The sequence below is a fragment of the Camelus dromedarius genome, chromosome 10, assembly GCF_036321535.1.
Source record: "Camelus dromedarius isolate mCamDro1 chromosome 10, mCamDro1.pat, whole genome shotgun sequence".
Taxonomy (NCBI): Eukaryota; Metazoa; Chordata; class Mammalia; order Artiodactyla; family Camelidae; genus Camelus; species Camelus dromedarius.
In genome coordinates this window covers 69212523-69232557 of record NC_087445.1, presented here as the reverse complement: position 1 = coordinate 69232557, position 20035 = coordinate 69212523, and the positions used below count along the sequence as shown (strand labels likewise).

The following is a 20035-nucleotide window of genomic DNA, read 5'->3' as shown; positions in this document are numbered from 1 at the left end:
AAATGGAAATAATGACAATAATTTTAAAGTTAACGTTTACCTTCTTGCCTGGCTTAGTCTCTAAGCCCTGCCTCCCCACTAGGTGATCTGAGTTTGCCTGCTCCATTAGGGCAGAGCAGAGTGCCCCGGACAGCCTGGAGCCAGGGATGAAGAACCAGGACTTTTGGACACTGCTGCCTCCCTGTCCTGAATGGGAACTGGGGTAGTGGTTGAGTCCCTGGCCCATCTGTGACCCCTAGCCCCATGCCTTGGTGGGGGTCCGTAGTGCAGGGGCAGGGCTCTGGGCTGGGCGGAGGCTGTCTATTTTGCATGTTTGGTAATTTGGAAAATCTGAACGCTGAATTGTTTCTCAGGCCACATTAGAATGTCCTGGCATCCAGGAGGCTGTGCCAGCATGTCCCAGGCTAGGTCTCTGGCTGGAGGTGGTGGGAGTTGTCAAGGTGGGCCTTTTGGAAGAGGGTAAGCATCCTGAATGATGTTTTGCCAAACATCTGGGCACTGTGGCCCAGTCAAGTTGACACATAAAATGAACCATCACACAGTGCCTAGGTTAGTGTTTGGTTGAAAAACCGACAATGGAACTCAGGAGAGGGAGCATCTTTAGAATTCTGCCTACCGCACGTGGGCATACGGCCCAGGCTCATCCAGTCAGGGCATTCCGTGCTGCTCGCCCAGGAAAGTCATTCTAGGATGGGCACATGAGACAGGTGCCCGCTGGGTCTTCTACTGGGATTGCTGGGAAAGCATGGTCTTCCAGCAGGGGGCAGCCAAACCAGAGGAATGATGCTCATCTCTGCCACAATTTAGAGAAAGGTCCAGTGAAAGCAAAGCCAGCCCGTAAGAGAGCAAAACTAACAGCAGGAAAGAGTTCTTAAGCCATTCTTTGTGAACCTGAATCCAGCTGGTTCTGAAGCCAGCACTGACCAATTCTGCTAAAAACCAATTCTCCAAAAGCCAGTTTGACAAACGGCAATTTAAAGTTACTGTCCCTTAAGAAATGAGCAATTTGCCAAATGAATCAAATGTATTTATTAAACAAAATATTTCTTTTAAAAGGGTTTAGAAGCAAGTCCATGACTTCTGCTGCAGAGAGCTACTCACCCTTAGAAAAATCAGCTCCTGGTATCCTACTGGCCCTGAGTAGAGACTGGTGACCATGGGACATTGAGTAGCTATGAGATGTGAGTTGTCTCTCATGAGCTATTTTCTGACCCTCCAAGTCATAATAAGGTCAGTGGGCACAGCAACACTGCATCCTATGATGAAAATAGAACATTGGCTTTTGGGTCCAACGAGGTCCAGAGAACAGAAGTTATGTGACTGCGTGGTCCAGGCCTCGATGTCACCTAGGCCTATTGTGGATGCTTCTCCCTCAACTCAGCCCTCAGGCCTCAACTCTGAGCCTTCTGCTTCCCTCTTACAAGGACCCCTGTGATAACACCAGGCCCCTGGATAATCTTCCCATTTTAAGATCATTGACTTAATCATACCTGCAAAGCCCCTTTTCCCATGGAAGGTAACATCTTCACAGGTTCCAGGGATTGGGCTGTCGACATCTTTGGGGGGGACCATTGTTCAGCCTACCGCATCTACCACTGATGTGGGCGTTCACCCATTACGTCCATCCATCCATCCAGTGGTTCAGTGACCAGCCAGAGCCTGGCTGGAGGTGGCAAGAGCCCCCATGCTCCAGATGTCCTGCCCCGACCCCCAGGCCCTCCAGCTGCAGCTCCACGCCGCTGGATCTGGTGGCTTGGCCACGGGATTACTCAAGATGCGGGCACACACGTGTGGGTCACTCTGGGCTCATTTCTCTCTCAGCTGCAGAATGAGGTAACTACAGCCTGTCTCTGATCCAGCGGCACTTGTGACTCATAGCATCTGTTATGTGCCTGGCACTTCATTTACTTTTTGCCAACCCCAGGGGTGCACTTCTCTCTCCTTTAGGGGCCTGGAAGGCTCAGAGAGGCCAAGTGGCTTGCCCAAGGTCACACAGAGTAGAAGTGGCAGATTGGATCTGAGGCGGAGGGGACTTCAGATCCTGCCTTTTCCCCCTTGGTGAAGCCATAGATGGGCCTCAAGGATGGCAGCCTCTCCTTGTCTCTGAGTTATTTTTTCTTGGCCCCCAAATGTCAAGTTCTAACTCAGTTCCCTCTGAGTTCAGCAGAAGTCGGCTGGTGGCTTTTGGGAGCAGAAGACATTAGGTTTCCTGTGCAGGGGAGCCCCTGGCCACCCGGCCCCCTAACTGCTGTCACCTTTTAATAGATTTCTCGGGGAACAGGTAATTTGTTGCTAGTGCTGGCTCGGTGTTCAGCAGGAAGCCCCTGCAGGCCTGGAAGGTTAGTGTGGAGCGACTCAAAGGCAACTGCTGGAGGAGGATGCGGGGTCAGTGCTGGCCGCTGAGCACGGCCGCGCCGCCAATTACCGCCTGGCCTGCTTCCTGCCGCAGACGCGCCCAGGGCCAGGGCTTTGAACCCTGGCAGGGAGGCCAGCTTCCAGTAAACAACCCAGGGCAGTGGGCAGATTGACAGCAGAAATTCAGGAGGCCGGCCGGCCACGGGTGCTGCTCACTGCTCTTGCTGGCAGATGGACAGGACCGCAGTCCCCTGGGGGTCCCCACGGTTGGGGGCTCGGGGGCCGTCAGAGTATCTGAGCCTCACTGCTTGGTAGACAGCCTCCTGCTGTGTCCAGTGAGGCTTTTAGGCCATCATTTCTGGGCCACAGAAGATGATTTTTTTTCTGGGTGGGGTAATGAGCCTGGTCTGGGTCCCTTTCTCGGCCACCAGCCTGGGAGCAGGGATGTGGAGAGAGAACCCACAGAGGGACTTCGGTGTCCTGCCCCTTGCTCTCTCCCTGGAAATATTTTGGGGGCAATGGTGGCACTGCCAGGCTTTCCACCACCATTTCCTTTGGCATTTAAAGGAAAGGAGGTTTGCTCACTGCATAATGTCCTTTGTGTGAAGTTCTGGAATTGTGAGATTTTAGACAGTGGTTGCCTCCATTGGGGGGATTGACCGAGGAGGCAAGAGGGATGTTGGTGGGTTTGGTGGAAATGTTCTATATCTTGGTTGGGTGCTGATTATACATTTTTCGAAACCTGTCCCACGGCATCCTTCAAATCTGTTCCTTCAACTGTGTGCAAACTTTACCTCCAGCAGAACAGAGATAAGATAAAAAAAAGGGGATGCAGAGAGAGGCCTGGAGAATGTGGGGACACACAGACACACACACACACACTTGCAGACACACATACTTTTTCCTCCTAAAATCAGGGCATTTTTCCTCATCTTTTCCTTTTCTCAGTAACATTTTGGGGGAACACATGGGTTTTTCTTCATCTCTGTACTATAACTAATACCCTTCCATGTGTAAGCAGATGAGCCCTGAAATGAGCTGCCCAAGCGGGCTAGTGCCCTGTTCCTAAGCTCTAGGCACCTGACCCTGTGCCCCTGCAGTGGGGCCACTAATCAAAGCACCGGGTGTTGATGCTTCTAGAGAAAGAACTCCGAGTGTCCACTCTGCCCCCGCTGCTTCACCTGCTGCCTGCTGACCTCCTTCCACCCTCCGTGGGTGCTGTTTCTCTGGCCCAGGAGACGAGTGGACCCAGCAGGTGCCCCACTCCACGCCTGGGACATCTCATTGGTCCAGAAAGCAAAGAAGATCTCCCACTGCTGGGAGCCAGTTGGAAGGGCTCTGGTGGCTACATTTGGGACAATTGGAGATGGAAATGATTCATAACAAGAATGGATTATAATTACATAAAATTTTAAAAAATCCTTGAATTAAATTTTTTTTTTTAAAACAGAGAAGGCAGGATAAGGGAAAGCTCTTCCTTAGAAGAGTGCCAACCGAGAGAAGTGTTGGAAGTAGAAAATGGCATCTTCTGATGAACATCGTAATGACGAATTTGGGCAAAAATCCTCAGTGGGAGCTATTGCCATTGGGTCAAAGATCACTGGGAGTAGGTGATGAGTGCAGTCTTAAAGAATCACCCACAAATTACTTCTTAATTACAAAGAGAAAAAGATAGCTTTACAAGTAGGGAGCTCTGCCAGACACCACCTTACCCAGATGATTAAACTGAACGCCCCTAATACTGGGACAAACCCAAATATCATGTGCCCCTCAGGACACATCACTTAGGAGGGACTCCTGCCAAAGATGCTTACCTGCCAAAATCGTCAGACAAGTCCACGTAGATGAACATTTTTCAGAAATTGTCTGGCCTTTTCATGGAAGGCAGCCTCCCCCTCCCCCCAAAAAACCAGCCTGGAGACTGTTCCGGATCGAAGGAGGCTAAAGAGTCATGGAGACGGAATTCAGCGGGGATCCCTGATTGGATCCTGATCCCCAAAATCACCAAGGTGGTATTGGGGGAATTTGCCTGTGGATTGAATATTAAACAGTAATACTGAACCCCTATAAAGTTTCCAGAATGTGGCAGGGGTGTGCGGTTTTGTAGAACACCCTCGTTATTAGGAGACTTCTGCGGAGTGTTTATTGGACAACTGAATTCAGTGTATGATCCTTGATGGGGTCCTGGATCACAAAAATCATCAAGGTTATTGAGATAATTGGGGGAATTCGAAAGTAGGCTGAATATCAGCTAGTAATACTGAATCCTTGTAACAGTATTGCGTTTGTGTAGGAGAATGTCTTTGTATTCTGTCGATTCATCCTCTAGCATTTAGGGTGGGGTGTTGTGTGACTTTCAGTTGATTCAGCAGAGAGAGAGAGAGAGGGAGAGGATGGCTCATTATACTATTCTCGCAACTTCCCAAAAGTTTGAAAAACTTCAGAATAAAAAAGCTGAGAAAAAAATAATGAATATGTAGAGAACTTGGGAAAAAAAAAAAAAGGCAGAGGCTCAAAGAGGAAAATAAGAATGACCTGGTATCCCACCAGCAAGGAATTATGACTATCAATAATACACATTTTTTTTACATATATAATGTACACTTACATACATGATAAAGTTGGAACCATATATATTTTGCCTGTTTCTCATCCTTTCTTCTGTGTCATTAAACATACATGGAAAGCATCATTTTTAATGGCCTTATATATTCTATCATAAATTATTTAACCATTCACCTGTTTAACCTTAAAGTGATTTCCAGATTTTCGTTACAATATAAAACCTATAATAATATCCAATATGTATAATCCATTATCCAATATATAACCCACTGTAAAATCTAATCTAGTTTATCATAAATAGTACCACAATGAGCATCTTTACACACCTATCTTTGTCTGAGGATAGAGCCATAGAGGGGGAGTTTTTGAGTTAAATATTCTGAACTTTTTAAAGGATCTTGAACTTTAATCAGCTTTATTGAGGAATAGTTGATATACAAAAAACTGCACAGGTTTAATGTATGCAATTTGATGAGTTTGAACATTTGCATATACCTGTGGTACTATCACCACAGTTGAGGTAATAAACATCTCTGTCCTTTTTTCTTATGAGCATTGTGTGTCAGGAACGCTTAGCACAAGGGCTGCCCTCTGGACAGATGTTGAGGCTCACAGTACGGCCTTGTTAATCCAGGGGCTATGTTACATGGGGTCTGGAACTATTGTGGCCAATGGCTTTCCAGAAAGTTGGTACCACTTTACGATCCCACGAACAAACACAAAAGTGCTTCTCTCCTCATCGCTAACGCTGAGTATTATTATCAGAAAAAAGCCTTTGCTACATTTGATGGGGACAGTAGCACAATCGATTGGTGAGAATGGTCCTGTGGGCGCGTTACCATCCTCGTCCTGCTGCGCTGCTGGGACCTGGGCTGCTCTCCCTCTGCCTCCAGCCCCCCTCCCCTACCTGGGCGGCTATGACGTCATTCTCCCTTGCGCGCACCCCCCCCCCCCCCCCGCTGTCTGCTCCTTCTCTCCACCCTTTGCTCACTCCTCATCTTTACCTTTCTGATAAACATTACTGTCCCTGGCCTCTGTCCTTGGTCCCTTCTCTCCCTGTGCCCACTCTGCTGCAGCATCTCATTCTCACTTGGGACTTACACAGCCTTCTCTCTGCTGTCCTTCACCTCTCCCCCGGGCCCAGACCGCCAATGCAACATATCCCAAAGGGATCCACGTGGACCTTTCTGCCACCATCCATCCTGCCGCCCAAGTCAGACCCCCAGAGAATGTCAGAGCCTCCTTTTTTCCGCTCCTCACTTCTAATCTCTGACCACATCCTGTCTGTCTGACCTGTAATATTTCTTGGGACTGTTCCCTGCTCACTGTCATCATTGCCATCACCTTCATTCAGACCATCTGCCTCTCCTCCCTGGTCCTTGGCTGTAGTTCCCTCCCTGATCTCCTATTTCCAGAGACTCCCTGTCCAGTCCATCCTTTGACCAGCTGCCAGGTTGATTTTCACAACACGCTGATGTGAGGTCCTGCCTGCCTTAGTCCCTGCTGAGTTTCCAGCTTCCCACCCCCCCTCTCATTCAATGTTCTCCAACATGCCGGGCTGTTCCCTGCACCACGTGTCTGCTCAGGCTGCCCCTCCTTCTGGAGTGCACATCCCCTCCTTCCTGCAACCCCAGCTAGCCAACTCCTACTCACCTTTGTGTTTTGTTTACAATCCCATGTTTTCTCTGAAGCACTTACTGATGCCTCCCCCTCCCTGGGGGAGCTGTCCCCTCTCCTTTGAGCCTCTTCGTACCTTGTGCAGTCCCTACCAGAACCTTCTGGCTCTTTACCTGATTCCTGTATCCATTTCCCTCGAGGACAGTCATTGTGTTCCTGAGCCCAGCACAGTGCCAGACACGGAAATGGAGTTTGTTTAAGGGATGTCTGGATGAATGGATGAATGAGTAGGGTAGCATTTGCCTCACTGTGGAAGGGCGCGGCAAGTCTAGAGCCACTGTGAAGACGTGGAGCTGGAGGCACAGTGTCCACATTCAGAGGCGTGGCTTGAGGAAGCATCTGTCAGCTGTGGTCCAGCAGTCTTCAGGACACATTGTCTTTGGGTGACACACTCTGCTCAAATTCCGTTTGTCAAGCAGGAAGTCCATTCTCCCAAGAGGGGTCATGTTGCTTCTCTGCTTACATGCCTCCCATGGCTCCCCAGTGCCCTCAGGACAGGTACAGGCTTCAGAGCCTACATAGCCCTTCATAATGGGAGGTATTCTCGTGATTTCCTTGTGACTTGCACAGGCCTTAAATGGGAAGAAGAGAGGATACCCATTCCCCTTCCCCATCAGCTGGGTAGGCAAACTCAGGGCTTATCTCATCTGCTGTGGTAAAGTAGTTAAATTCCCGTCTCAGAGCCTGCTTGCAACGACTGGGATTCTGTGGGTCTTGGCAGGGCCCCAGAACCTGCTAAGCACCCAGGAAGAGTCTGGAGAGGGTGGAGGGACCCACACTGCGATGCTGTCATGTGTCTGCTGTGCCTTCTTACCGCAGCCGTGTTTCTGTGGCCTGTGCAGCAAGACTTGGCTCCCAGGTGCCATGCCAGGGCCCTGAAGCCTGGAGCAGCTGCTCTAATTCATGCAAAGGAAGGCGCCCAGGTTCTCCCTGTCTATTTATAGCTTATTTATGAAGAAGGAAAAACAAGGGCCCAGTTGCCTTAGCAACCGGGAGCATCATGGGCTGCTTTCCTTGCAATGGGAAGATGGCCAAATCTCCTTGTGGGGGGCGCCCCCGGATGCGTGTGTATCCTGATAGAGGACGGGGGTGAGCCTTCCAGGGCCTGTCCCACACTGGGCTCCTAGAAGCCTGCAGGTTGGGGGAAGTGCTTGCCAGGCCCTTGGAAAATCCAGGCTGGGGCACCGAGGAAGGGTTTAATAAATACTGAATGAATGAACGGATGAATGAATGAAGTGCTTTACAGTTTGCTCTGCCTCTTCTTACTCAGCATGCAGGAGGCAAGGGAAACATTGTACTGTGCTCTCAGTTCACAGACGAGGAGACAGATGAGCGATGAAGAGATCAGCCTCTGATCACGCAACTGGGAACTGGCTGAGCTTGCCTTGCTTTTGTTCTGGCAAAGCTGCAGGGAACACGCGAACTTGGGTTCCAGCTGGACCATAATTGCCAGGGTCAGGAAAGTGGTGTTGTGTCTGGTCTGGGAGCCATGTGGTTTGAGTGGTGATTCTGCCACTCATCAGCTGTGTACCACTTATCACCTCGAGCCAAGTGACTTTACTTCTCTGGGCCTCAGTTTCTGCATCTGTAAAGTGGGGCAATGACGACACGTCCTCAGGGACTACCCGCTCCCTGAGGGCAGGCACTGTGTCTGTCTCTTGCTCATCTGTTTTCCTAGTGTTGGTCCATTCCAGATGCTTAGGAAGACCATGAGATCTTGTATATAAAGTGGTTCGAACAGAGCCCAGGTTGTGGGGTGCTCGCAGGGAATGTTGGTTGTTACTATATTATTAGGAAACTGAGGCACAGAGAGGTCACATAGCCTGAGGTCACACAGCCAAATCCAGAGCAGAAGTGGTAACTATACTAGTGAGTCAGTTTTGGTGGCCCTGCCAGGGATTAAGTGGGACAGTGTCCAAGCCCCGGTGAGGATGTTCTGGATTGAGCTGCAGTCCTGGGGGACAGCAGTCCTGTTGGACAGGGAGGCTGAAGCAGGGTGTCAGGGGGCGGGGGATCCAGAGCTGCCCTCCCTACTGTTGGAGGTACCCAGGCCCTGCCCCAGGCGGAGTGGAGTTTCCTCCGCCTCTCCAGGGCCAGACCCAGGCTGCCTGGAGGCTCTCTGTCGCCCTCTGCTGGGTTCCAGCTGCCTCTGCTGGGCCACCTCCAGAGGCCGTCAGACAGACAATGCCATCTCCTCAGCTCAGTCTGGGTGTGGAGACCACACCAAAGAGATCTGGTTAGGGAGAAAAATGCCCCAGGACAAACTAAGATCACTAGTCATTTCCACATCATTCCTGGGCTCCTCCAGCTCCTGCCGTGGCCAGACACAGCCCCACCACCGTCCTCTGGAGGCTGAAGGCTGAAGGCTGAAGGCTGAAGGCTGCTTCATCTCCCCTGGCTGCAGCCCCGTCAGACTTGTCCCTGTTTCCTGAGAACAAAGTGTGCCCAGACTTTCTGTTAGGTTTCTTTGCTCTGTACCCCGGGCCTTTGTTTGTGTGTCTGTCCCTCCTGCCTTCTCACCCCGTGAGCTCACACCTGTCCAGTGACAGCATCCCACCTCCACGCAGCCCTGAGCGCACCGGGCTGGGAGTCGTTCTGGGGACTTCTCCCTCAGACTGTGAACTCCCGACATGTATTTGTTTTTTAGGGATCTGCTGGAGCAGAGTACCACACACTGGGTGGATTCAATAACAGAAATAATGGAAATGTAGTGCCTCAGAGCTCTGGAGGCTAGAAATCTGAAATCAACGTGTTGGCAGGCCTGATTCTTTCTGGGGCTGTTCCAGATCTCACCTAGCTTCTGGTGGTTTGCCGCCAGCCTTTGACGTTCCTGGGCTTAATCTCTGCCGTCACATTCACATGGTGTTCTCTCTGTGTCTCGAAGTTCCCCTTTTAAAAGGACATCAATCATACTGGATTAGGGTCTACCCTAATGACCTCATTTTACCTTGACTACCTCTGTAAAGAGATCTTATCTCCAAATAAGGTCACGCCCTGAGGTACTGCAGATTGGGACTTCAACATATTAATTTGGGGTGGGGAGACACAATTCAACCCATAACATGAGGAGAGGAAATCCATCTGGTTTATCTTTGTGTTCACTCCCTCAGGGGGGAGCCCAGAGCAGGAGTGAGGGAGACTGATGAACATTGAGAAGGCAGTCGTTCATTCTATAGTCATTTCCTGACCCCCACGGCATCCAGGGCATGTTGAATTATCGCCTGTCCTGTCTAGGTCTTATGGAGTTGAGTCTCTCTCATTAGGAAGTGGAATTCTCTAGAGCAGAGTCTGTGTTTTCCTTTTTACATTCACCAAACCAGAAAGTTGGTGACACAGGAGATACTCAAATTTTTTCATTGGTAGATTCCTGTGGAGGCAGATAGGCGAAGTGTCATTTTCCCAATTTCACACAAAAGACCCAGAAAAGTAATGAAAAGGAATTTAACCTCTGACAAATATTTATTGAACACATCGTTGTGACAGGCACTGGTTCTGGGTGATTGTGATGCCATTCATTCATTCATTCCTAGAAACAGGCTTGACACATGGTAGGTGCTGAGTAAATAAATTAATTCATTCCACAGTTATTTGTGCTGTGATTTACTTGCTATGTAAATTTTAGCACGTTACCTTATTTCAGTGAACGTTAATTTCCATCAGAAAAGTGAGTTGAATTACATAGCTACGTTTGAGGCTTGTTCGCAGGATGAAATGAATGGGCTATTAACAATAACAGCTATTCATAGAGAAGCTGCTACCTGCCAGGATAGATGCTCTCCACATACAGTTTTCAATTCTCACAGCAGCTTTTATTTTTTAATTGAAGTACTGTTGATTTACAATGTTGTGTTAGTTTCTGGTGTACAGCATAGTGATTCAGTTACATATTTTTATATATATATTCTTTTCCATTATAGGTTATTATAAGCTATTGAATATAGTTCCTTATGCTATACAGTAGGACCTTGTTGTTCATCTACTTTATATATAGTAGTTTGCATCTGCTAATTCCAAACTTCTAATTTAATCCCTCCTCCCCATTTCCTCTTTGGTAACCATAAGTTCATTTTCTACGTCTGTTTTTGTTTTGTAAATAATCACAGCAGCTTTTTACAAGTTGAACATAACATAAAATTCACCATTTAAAAATGTACAGTTCAGGGGCTCTTAGTATATTCACAATGTTGTGTGACCATTACTACTATCTAATTCCAGAACATTTTCATCACCCACTAAAGAGACTCTGTATCTGTTAGTCATTCCCCATTCTCTCCTCCCCTCATCTCCCAGTCACCACTAATCTACTCCCTGGCTGTGTGGATTTGTCTAGTGATGACGTCTCATAGAAATGGAACTGTACAATATGTGGCTTTTTGTGCCTGGCTTCTTTCACTTAGCATAATGTTTTCAAAGTTCATCCCTGCTGTAACATATATCAATACTTCATTCCTTTTCCCCCCTTTAACAGAGGCATCAGGGATTGAACCCAGGACCTCGTGCATGCCAAGCACACACTCTACCACTGAGCTATACCCCCCAACCCCAATGCTTCATTCCTTTTTATGGCTGAATAATATTCTGTTGCACCAATGTACCACATTTCATTTATCCATTCATAAAGTTGATGGACATTTGGGTTGTTTCCATTATTTGGCTATTATGAATAGTGCTGCTATAAATACTTGTGCATAAGTTTTTGTGAACATCTGTTTTCAGTTCTCTTGGGTATATACTTAAAAGACAATTGCTGGGTCTATGTTTAACTTGGGGGGCAACTGCCAAATTGTTTTCTGGAGCAGTTGTACCATTTTACATTCCCACCAGCCACATATGAGGGTTCCAATTTCTCCACAATCCTGCCAGCACTTGTTATTTTCTGTCATTTTGATTATAGCCATATAGGTAGGAGTGCAGTGGTATCATATTGTGCTTTTGATTTGCATTTCTCTAATGACTAATGATGTTGAACTTCTTTTTTTACGGGCTCGTTCGTTTCACAGCAGCCATTTGAGGCAGTTGTTGTCTCCATTTGACAGCAGAGGGAACAAAATCAGAGTTCAGAGGACTTGTTCATTGCAAGGAGATGTGCCTGGAACTTGGGTGTGTCTGTCTCCGAAGCTCCATGTAGTCTAATTAGCAGTAGAAACTCCTTTGTTCTGGTGCGTAGAAGGCCTGGCTCTGGTTTGTCCACCTTGGACGAGTCCTTTCCCAGGTTCCGGGGTTGAGTTTCTCCTCCGGGCCACTTGGGGCGCAATACTCCAAACATCTCCGGGCTCCTCTAGGAACCCGTAACTCTAAGATCACTCGCTGTTGAAATTTGCCCCGCCCCTTCAAGCCCCAGTCGCCGGCGGCGCAGGAAGTGCTCTGCTCTTTTTCTTTGCTCCCCGCCCCCGGCCCGGAAGCACTTTTTCGGGAAGATGGCGGCTGTGTCAGTGTATGAGCCACCGGTTGGAGGGTTCTCTTTTGATAACTGCCGCAGGTCAGAACATGCCCGGGGCGGGTTTCAGGGCGGGGGTGGGAGTGCGGTGCCGGGGTCGGAGCTGGGCTGCGGTCTGAGCCGGGAAGTCAGAAGGACGGGTGGACGGCAGGGCCTGCGGCCCGCGGCCCGTGTGACTCAGGGGAATCGTGGCCTGAGCATGGATTTCTCCTGAGGTCGGATCTGCTCTTCCACTTTCCCAGCGCACCCGGACACCCTCTATTTCCGTCTCCTTAGGCAAGATGCAGACACTCTTTACTGAAAAACGGAACAATAGTCCGCTGTTGTGATGATTCAGTGTAACAAATGGGCGTGAAAGCAAGTAGTTTTTTCTTTTCCCGAGTTCCCTATTAGACACTCTTTGTGGCAGTGCAGCGCAATGGGTTCCTACCTTTCAATGCTTTATTCTCTCATTTGCTCTTAGAAATGCCTTTTTGGAAGCCGATTTTGCAAAGAAAGGGTTCAAACTTCCAACGGCCCGGAAAACTGGGACGACCATCGCAGGGGTGGTCTATAAGGTAAGCGGGGACAGGCCTAGATCAGCAGTGACTGAACTAATTACAAGGAAACAGGCCACTTGGCAGCCTTTACTTCTCTGGGCTGTGTGAGGAAGGGCACGTGTTACAGAGTACTACATCAGGAAAAGGTCCTTTAGGAGAGACTGTTTGTCAGGAGAGTTTGTGCACTTATCAACAGTTTATGTTCTTTCCTCAGTTTGCAGAGTTTTTGACAGGAGACCGGTTTCTTTTCCGTCTTAAGTTACTACTTTAGGAAGCAGGAAGAAGTAATGGGAGCACACAAGATTTGTTAATTTCTTTGCTATCTCTAACTTTGGGCAGGTCACCTATTACAGCCACACTTTCCTATCCTTCAAATGGGCGTAATAACTCCTGCCTTTAATTATTGTAAGAGTGATAAACGGTAACAGGTTATTGTAGTTAAAGGTAAAGAGTTACATCTTTTAAAAAGAAATTGAGAGAGGTGGCTATTTTAATGGAAGACTTTTCCCATACTGGCTGTGTGATTTGTAAGGAATTCACTGAATCTCAGTCTCATTTGGAAACAGGAATGATAGTTCCTACCACCTTCTCAGGGTTCAACCAATAACATTTATTAACAAACCTTTTCTTGAATTCTGAAAATACAGCACAATATTTTTGGTAGGAGTTTCGGCGGGTGGTGAGGAGGTGGTTGGGGGAGCAGGGGATGGTCAATGTTTTTCCTAAGCTGGGAGAGCTGCGGTTTATATATGTAAAATTGTTTGAAAATATGTATTTTTTAAAAAAATAGGATGGCATAGTTCTTGGAGCAGATACAAGGGCAACTGAAGGGATGGTCGTTGCTGACAAGAACTGTTCAAAAATACACTTCATATCTCCTAACATTTAGTAAGTATTGATTAGTTTGAGTAATTCATACTTTAAAGATTGTCAGGGTTAAAATTGAATTTACTATGTTCTTCTCTAAAACCTGTTTTTCAACCTGTATTTTCTTCCTGTCTCCCTTAAATGGCATTTCCATCCACCTAAGTTACTCATCCTGAAGTCCTCTCTTTGCTTTAGTCTTCAGTTCAGTTGGTACTCAGTTCTGCTTCCTGTGTGCATCATGAACCCATTCCCTCCTGTCCTTCCCTCTACTAAGGCCTTAGTTCAGATTCTTTTTTCTCATCTGGACTATTGTGATCATCATTTAAATGGTCTCTCTGCCTTTGGTCTTTTCTCTATCTCTACTGTTCACTTTTCTCCCATATTGGATTTGGTAAAAAAACAGGTCTGTTTAAGTCCCTTTCTCCACTAAAAACTTTTCAAGGGATTTTTCACATTTCCACACTGCTTTCAGGATAAAATCAAAACTTGGCATGATATTTGAGATCTTGCACAATCTCACAAAAAGCTTACCTTTTCATCCTATTTAGCTGCCATTATCCTGTGTTCCAGTTATACCTGGACTGTCCCTATTTCCCTCATGTCCCTGCCCCTCTCATCTCTAAGTTATTTCACTTTGCTTTTGCCAGCCGCTCTGCTTAGAAATGCCCTTTCTTCTCTGCTTGTACGGTATTTTTATTCTGTTCTTCCAAATCTAGCTCTTATGAAACCTCTTGTCAAAGATCAGAATTAATTGCTCTCGCCTCTAATTTCCTGTAGCATTTTGTACCTATGCTATTATAATGTATTATATGAGATATAATTTTTATCTATGTGTGTCTTCTCCATTCAGCTTTGAAATCAAGTTCTATTACTGTGTCATATTTTCTTTTCAGCACTTGGGAATGACTGGTACCTAGTAGTAAATACTTGGTATTTATTTAATTGCAGGACTTTTAACATGCCTTGCTCTTTTGGACAACTTGGATATAATTCTAGGAAAAGTAAAATACACACTCTGTTAGGAACACAGAAACTAATGATTTGAAATGTTTCATTGGGCTACAGAAAATATATTTGCGTGTAATTAGATGTGCGCTCTTGATTTTATGATTATTTAAGATTGGTTAGACAGCAGTTACAGTGCAGATGTACTCAAAAACATCTCTCTGCACACCTGAACCTTGTGGAAGTTATCCAGAAAGCTCTGCTTCTAATTGAGCCCTTTGGTAATTGAATTTCAGCTAAGTTTCTAATTGTATTTTTTAGTTGTTGTGGTGCTGGGACAGCTGCGGACACAGACATGACAACCCAGCTTATTTCTTCCAACTTGGAGCTTCACTCCCTCTCCACTGGCCGCCTTCCCAGAGTTGTGACGGCCAATCGGATGCTGAAGCAGATGCTTTTCAGGTGAGGTTCCAGGGTAGGAATTTCTATAGCATCTTTTTCTCATGTTTTAGATTTCAGCCAGAGGAAGCCTGGAAGCTAGAGAAAAAGCATTCAGAAATACATATTTGATTCCAGAAATTAGTGATTACTTTTAATTTCATGAGGCTTTCGATAATGTGTTTGAATTTATGGGATTTTTTTCCCCAATAAATGAATCACATGCCACCAATTAAATCATTTTCTGAGGCTTAGGGTATTAGATAAAAAACCATTTTTGTTCATAGTAGGAAAGAGCTGGAAGGAACTTTTAATTTCATCTTGTGAACAGACACAAACAGATGATTGTTTTTTCCTCCCTCTTTTAGGGGCAAGATAACAATGAAATGAAAAATATTTGTAGTTGGCTGTGAGTGGATATAATATTAGTATTAACCAAAATTTATCTCTTTGTGCCAGGCCTGGTGTGAAGTGTTTTGTGCGTTTAACTCTGAGATAGGGGTTATTAACATGTCTGATTTATAAGTGAACAAACTGAGGCTTAAAGAGGTACAGTCATTTGTCTGAACTAAACCTTCATTCCCTGCTGACTCCCACAGGGAGTTCCTCTTAGTAGTTTTGTTTCTCTTTCTTCCTTAATAATCACGCCGTCACTTTATGTTTGTATAGTTCCAGACAGGTTTCAAATTGCAAGTCCATTTTCTCATTTGCTCCTCATAAAGAGAAGAGAAGCAGTGTAGTGTAGTGGAGATAGCCTGGCCTTTTACTCTTGGGTTGGAATATTGGCTCCTTTAGAGACCTGCTTTACCTTTAAAAATTCTCTCTTCTTTCCTTTATAGAATGCACATCATGATACCTTTTTTTCCTTTTTTGAAGTTGATCAAAACCCTTTATTCTGGTCCTTATCATTCATTAAGCAGCCTACACAAAACATTTTATCTCTGCCCCAAGCGGCAGCAGCTGCATCCAGGCCTGTGAGAGTTAAAGGGGAGCAGGAACAGAAGCAAAGATTGTAAGCTGGCAGCTCACAGGCCATATTCAGTTTATAGAGAGATTTCATTTGGGTCATAGAGTGTTTTTTTAAAAAAATAATGGCCAATAATTATAAATTGAGAGCTTAGAATTTAAAACACGGGTTTCCAGCTTCTTTGATAAAAACTCATAACATGGGTGGGGTAACACGTGGCAGTAATCTGGAGCTGAGTGGCGGATGTTGCCTTTAGAAGTGGAAGTGGAAGGTCTGTCAGTCCTGGCCTGGTTCACTTCCCTGTTTCCTGCCTGGCCCTTGCCTTTGAGTGAATTTGCAGTCGTCATCTACAAGTGTGGCCTGGCCTCGAGGCTCTCAGTAAGTGGATGTGAGGTTTAATGTAGCTGTGTAGCAAGGCTGGTAGTGTAGTTCCCATTTTACAGTGGAGGATACCAGGGTTTATGAGTCATAGGGGCAAGAAGCCTACTCATATCGGCCTAATTCCTACTCTGGCTGTACTGAGCCTTTATGTCAGTGATTCCCGTTTATTCATGTACATAATCATCATCCTGATCCTGGAGAATTATCACCTATCAAATAAATTCTCCCAGTACAGTGTGAGAATTTGTTAAAGCACATCTGTTGTCAAGATAATCTGAAGACATTTGTGACTTTGATTTTAAATAAAAGGCTCCCTCTGGTGGTTTCTGTGGTGCATTACATTTAAGACAATTTTTAAACTTGTAAAATTGTGGTAGTGTATTTCAAGATTGCTTGCAATGTCGTTTAAAGCATTTCGTTAAATCTAGTAGATATTTCTGTTAATCTCTTTAGAATATTTTAGGAATCCTAAATTCTGTTTTTTTCAAGTATTTTATTATTTTTAGTTAAACATACCTTATAAAAGTTAAATTTTATCCAAGTTTTGAAAAGAACACTTAAAAATTTAAGCCAGGATAATTATGGTTCTTTATGTCTTTTGACATTTTTGTTGAATTACATAAAGTGAGTCACTAGTATAAGGGAAAAACGCATAGGATTTGACTTCAGTCCTGTCTATAGCACTTGTATTTGTGTGGCCTTGGGCTGTTCACCTCACCTTTCTTAGTCTCAGTTCCTTCCTCAATAAAATAGGGGTAATAGTTCTGTCTCTGTAACTTTTAAGGAGGAAATGAATAAACAAATAAAGAAATAAGGCTTATGAAAATGCCTAGTACAGGGCCTGATACACAGTTAGAGCCCCATAAAATTCAGAGACTGAAAAGGAATACAAGGTGTACTCTTCTTGCTATTACTGTATTTCTTCCCCCTGAATAACCCATTTCCTTGTATGTGAATCAGGGAGAACAGAAGTTCTGATAAGAAGAAGTGGACATCTTTTCTTTATCTAAGCAGTACTTTTTTTTTTTTAATAGACTGTATTTTTCTAGAGCAGCTTCAGGTTCATAGCAGAATTGAGCAGAAAATACAGAGAGTTTGCACATAGCCCTCCCCACCGACACATACATACTCCTCTACCCTCAATATCCCTCATCAGTGTGGCATATTTGGTACAGTCGATGAACCAACAGGGACAACCAAATTCCATAGTTTACATTAGGGTTCACTCTTGATGTTGTACATTCTATGGGTTTTGACAAATGCATAATGACACATAGCCACCACTATAGTATCATACAGAATTTCATTGCCCTAAAAATCCCTTGTGCTCCATCTATTCATTCCTCCCTCCCTCCCTCTCCCCAAAACCCTGGAAACCACCATCTTTTTGTTTCTGTAGCTGTGCCTTTTCCAGGATGTCATTTGGTTGGAATGGTACAGTTTGCAACCTTTTCAGACTGGCTTCTTTCATTTAGAAATGTCTTTTAAGTTTCTTCCTTGTCTTTCATGGCTTGATAGCTCATTTCTTTCATTTTTTTTTTCTGCACATATATTTTTAAGTTTATATATACGTACTATTTATTGTTTCTAAGAACATTTAGAGCTTTAGCTTTTTAAATTTACATAGTCATCAAAGGAATAAAACCAATTAAAAAATAAGAATTAATTTTAAAAGACACATACACCTTACTATTAACAGCAACATTATTTATAATTGCCAAGATATGAAAGCATCTTAAGTGCACATCAATAGTTGAATAGATAATGAAGATGCAGCATATATGTGTGTAATGGAATACAACTCACCCATAAGAAGGAAGGATATTTTGCCATTTGTGGCCCTACATTCACTTTTTTTTTTCCACTTCAAAAGTACTTCAAAGCAATACTTTTATTTTACTTCTGTGGTGGCTAGATGTAGAAGATACAAATAATACTTGTTCCTTCTGAGCACAGAGCCTCTGTGTTGAATCCAGCAGAAGTCTTTGTTATATACTGTTCTATATTCTGGAGACTATTTGAATATGTAGAGTTTCTTTTTATTTATTTTATTATATTGTACTTTTTTTTCTCTTACAAAAGTAATATATATTCATTGTGGAAAAGTTGGGAAATACTGAAAAGCCCAAATTAAAAATAAAAATTTTGCCTTTCAGGGAGAATTATGTTCTGGTTGGGTGTATATACTTCTAGTATTTTATATTTATTCATTCATTTGATCCTTCCTTCTGTGTTACTAGTGCATGTTCACAGTAAAAAAGCTAGAAAGTGTAGATTAAATAGAAATTATCTGGATTTCTACCACCCATAAGCAGTTGGTGCTAACAGTTAACATTCTTCAAGTTTTTTCCTATGTTTAATAATACATATTTTGTTCTATAAAAATGAGATCATGGTTGTGCATCCTGTCCCACAGAATAACCTAATCTTTTCACCTATCAATGCATCATATTGGAGCATTTCAAATGGAAAATAACCTTTTTATAAATTATTATTAAAGTAATATATGATCATTGTAAAAAAATGAGACACTATAGAAATGCTAAAAGAGGAAAGTAGTAGATTTCACCTGATATTTTGCTACTTAAAGACATGCATTGTGAATCTTTGAGGTCTTGTTTTTTCAGACCTTTTATGCTGTGCATATATACTCATTTATGCATTTGCAGAAATGAAATCCTACTATATGTGTTGTTTTGTAAATGACCCTGTTCACATAATAGTATAATGTGAATATTGTTCCCATCAGTAGAAGAGCTCTGCATCCAGAGATTTTGTCTTGAGCCCATGGAGTTCTGGAGACCTGTAACTCTCCTGAAATAGTAAAAAACTTGTGTATGTACACTTGCCATGGGCGAGGGTTCCACAATTTTATTCACTTTTTCAGAAGGGTCTGTGCCCCATAAAAGTTTAAGAACCATTAATCAATATCATAGTTTTTGGTGGATCACAGTAATCTGTCTTATTAACCAATTTTTGAACATTAAGAATATTGCCTCTTTTAAGGTATTTAAGATATTGCAAGGTATTCTGTGAACCTTTTGGAACATTAGAACCCTTAAGTACTTGTGTTATTAATCCTCTAGGCTATATTCTAAAATAAATTCCTAGAAGTGGAATTGCTGTGTAAAGATATGCACATTTAGCATTTTGATACATATAGTCAAAACTGTCCAAAAAAAAATTGTACTGAGTTGCGCTACCATCCGTGTACGAAGAATGTAGCGTGATTTTTAATGATTGTGACGTGTTCTGTCGTATAGCTGTATTAGTTTAGCTGATTCTCCCTCTGACTGTTTCCACTTTTTTAGCATCACAGTTACTGAAGTAAAAATTCTTGTGCATTCATTGTTGCGTATTTGTCCTTTTATATCCTTAGAATTAGAATCCTGGAAGTAGAATTTTGGGATCATTTTTTAAGGATTTTATTAACTTTGTAAAATATCTTAGACTCTTTTAAAGGCAGCAAACAGAGATTATGTTTTAGCTTGGAAGGGAACTAGCTGATTGTTACTGAGTTTAATTAAACAACCTGTTTGGCAGGCAGCTGGTGTAATGTATCGGGCACTGGTGTGGGAGCGGTGGGTCTGGTGATTCTGGTCTTGACCCTGCTGCTAGCTCATTTAGCTTAGGACCAGTTTCTTTCCCTGTCTGGGCCTCTGTTCCTTCTTGAGGCTGCTTCTGAAATCCTTTCCTGCTCTTTATTTTTTCACTTATAAATGGAAGATTTGAAATAACAAAGTGATAATCAAATGACATGGGCTTGACTGTTCCGTTTACCTGGAGTGCCTCCGAAGGGTAGCTATGTCTCAGACGATCTGAAATTATGACTTTGATTGGTCTTTGTGTTAATCTAGTTATATC

At 44.2% G+C, this 20035-nt stretch overlaps 1 protein-coding gene across 1 annotated transcript in view; it reads left to right on the top strand.

Moving 5' to 3' along the window:
• The first annotated feature begins 11955 nt into the window (after window positions 1–11955).
• Window positions 11956–20035, top strand: part of PSMB7 (proteasome 20S subunit beta 7) — a 55971-nt gene continuing 47891 nt past the window's right edge. The window contains exons 1-4 of the mRNA XM_010984354.3: window positions 11956–12076; window positions 12498–12591; window positions 13364–13461; window positions 14707–14847. Coding sequence (XP_010982656.1) covers window positions 12015–12076; window positions 12498–12591; window positions 13364–13461; window positions 14707–14847 — 395 coding nt within the window. The 5' untranslated portion in view covers window positions 11956–12014. The remainder of the gene's footprint in view (window positions 12077–12497; window positions 12592–13363; window positions 13462–14706; window positions 14848–20035) is intronic.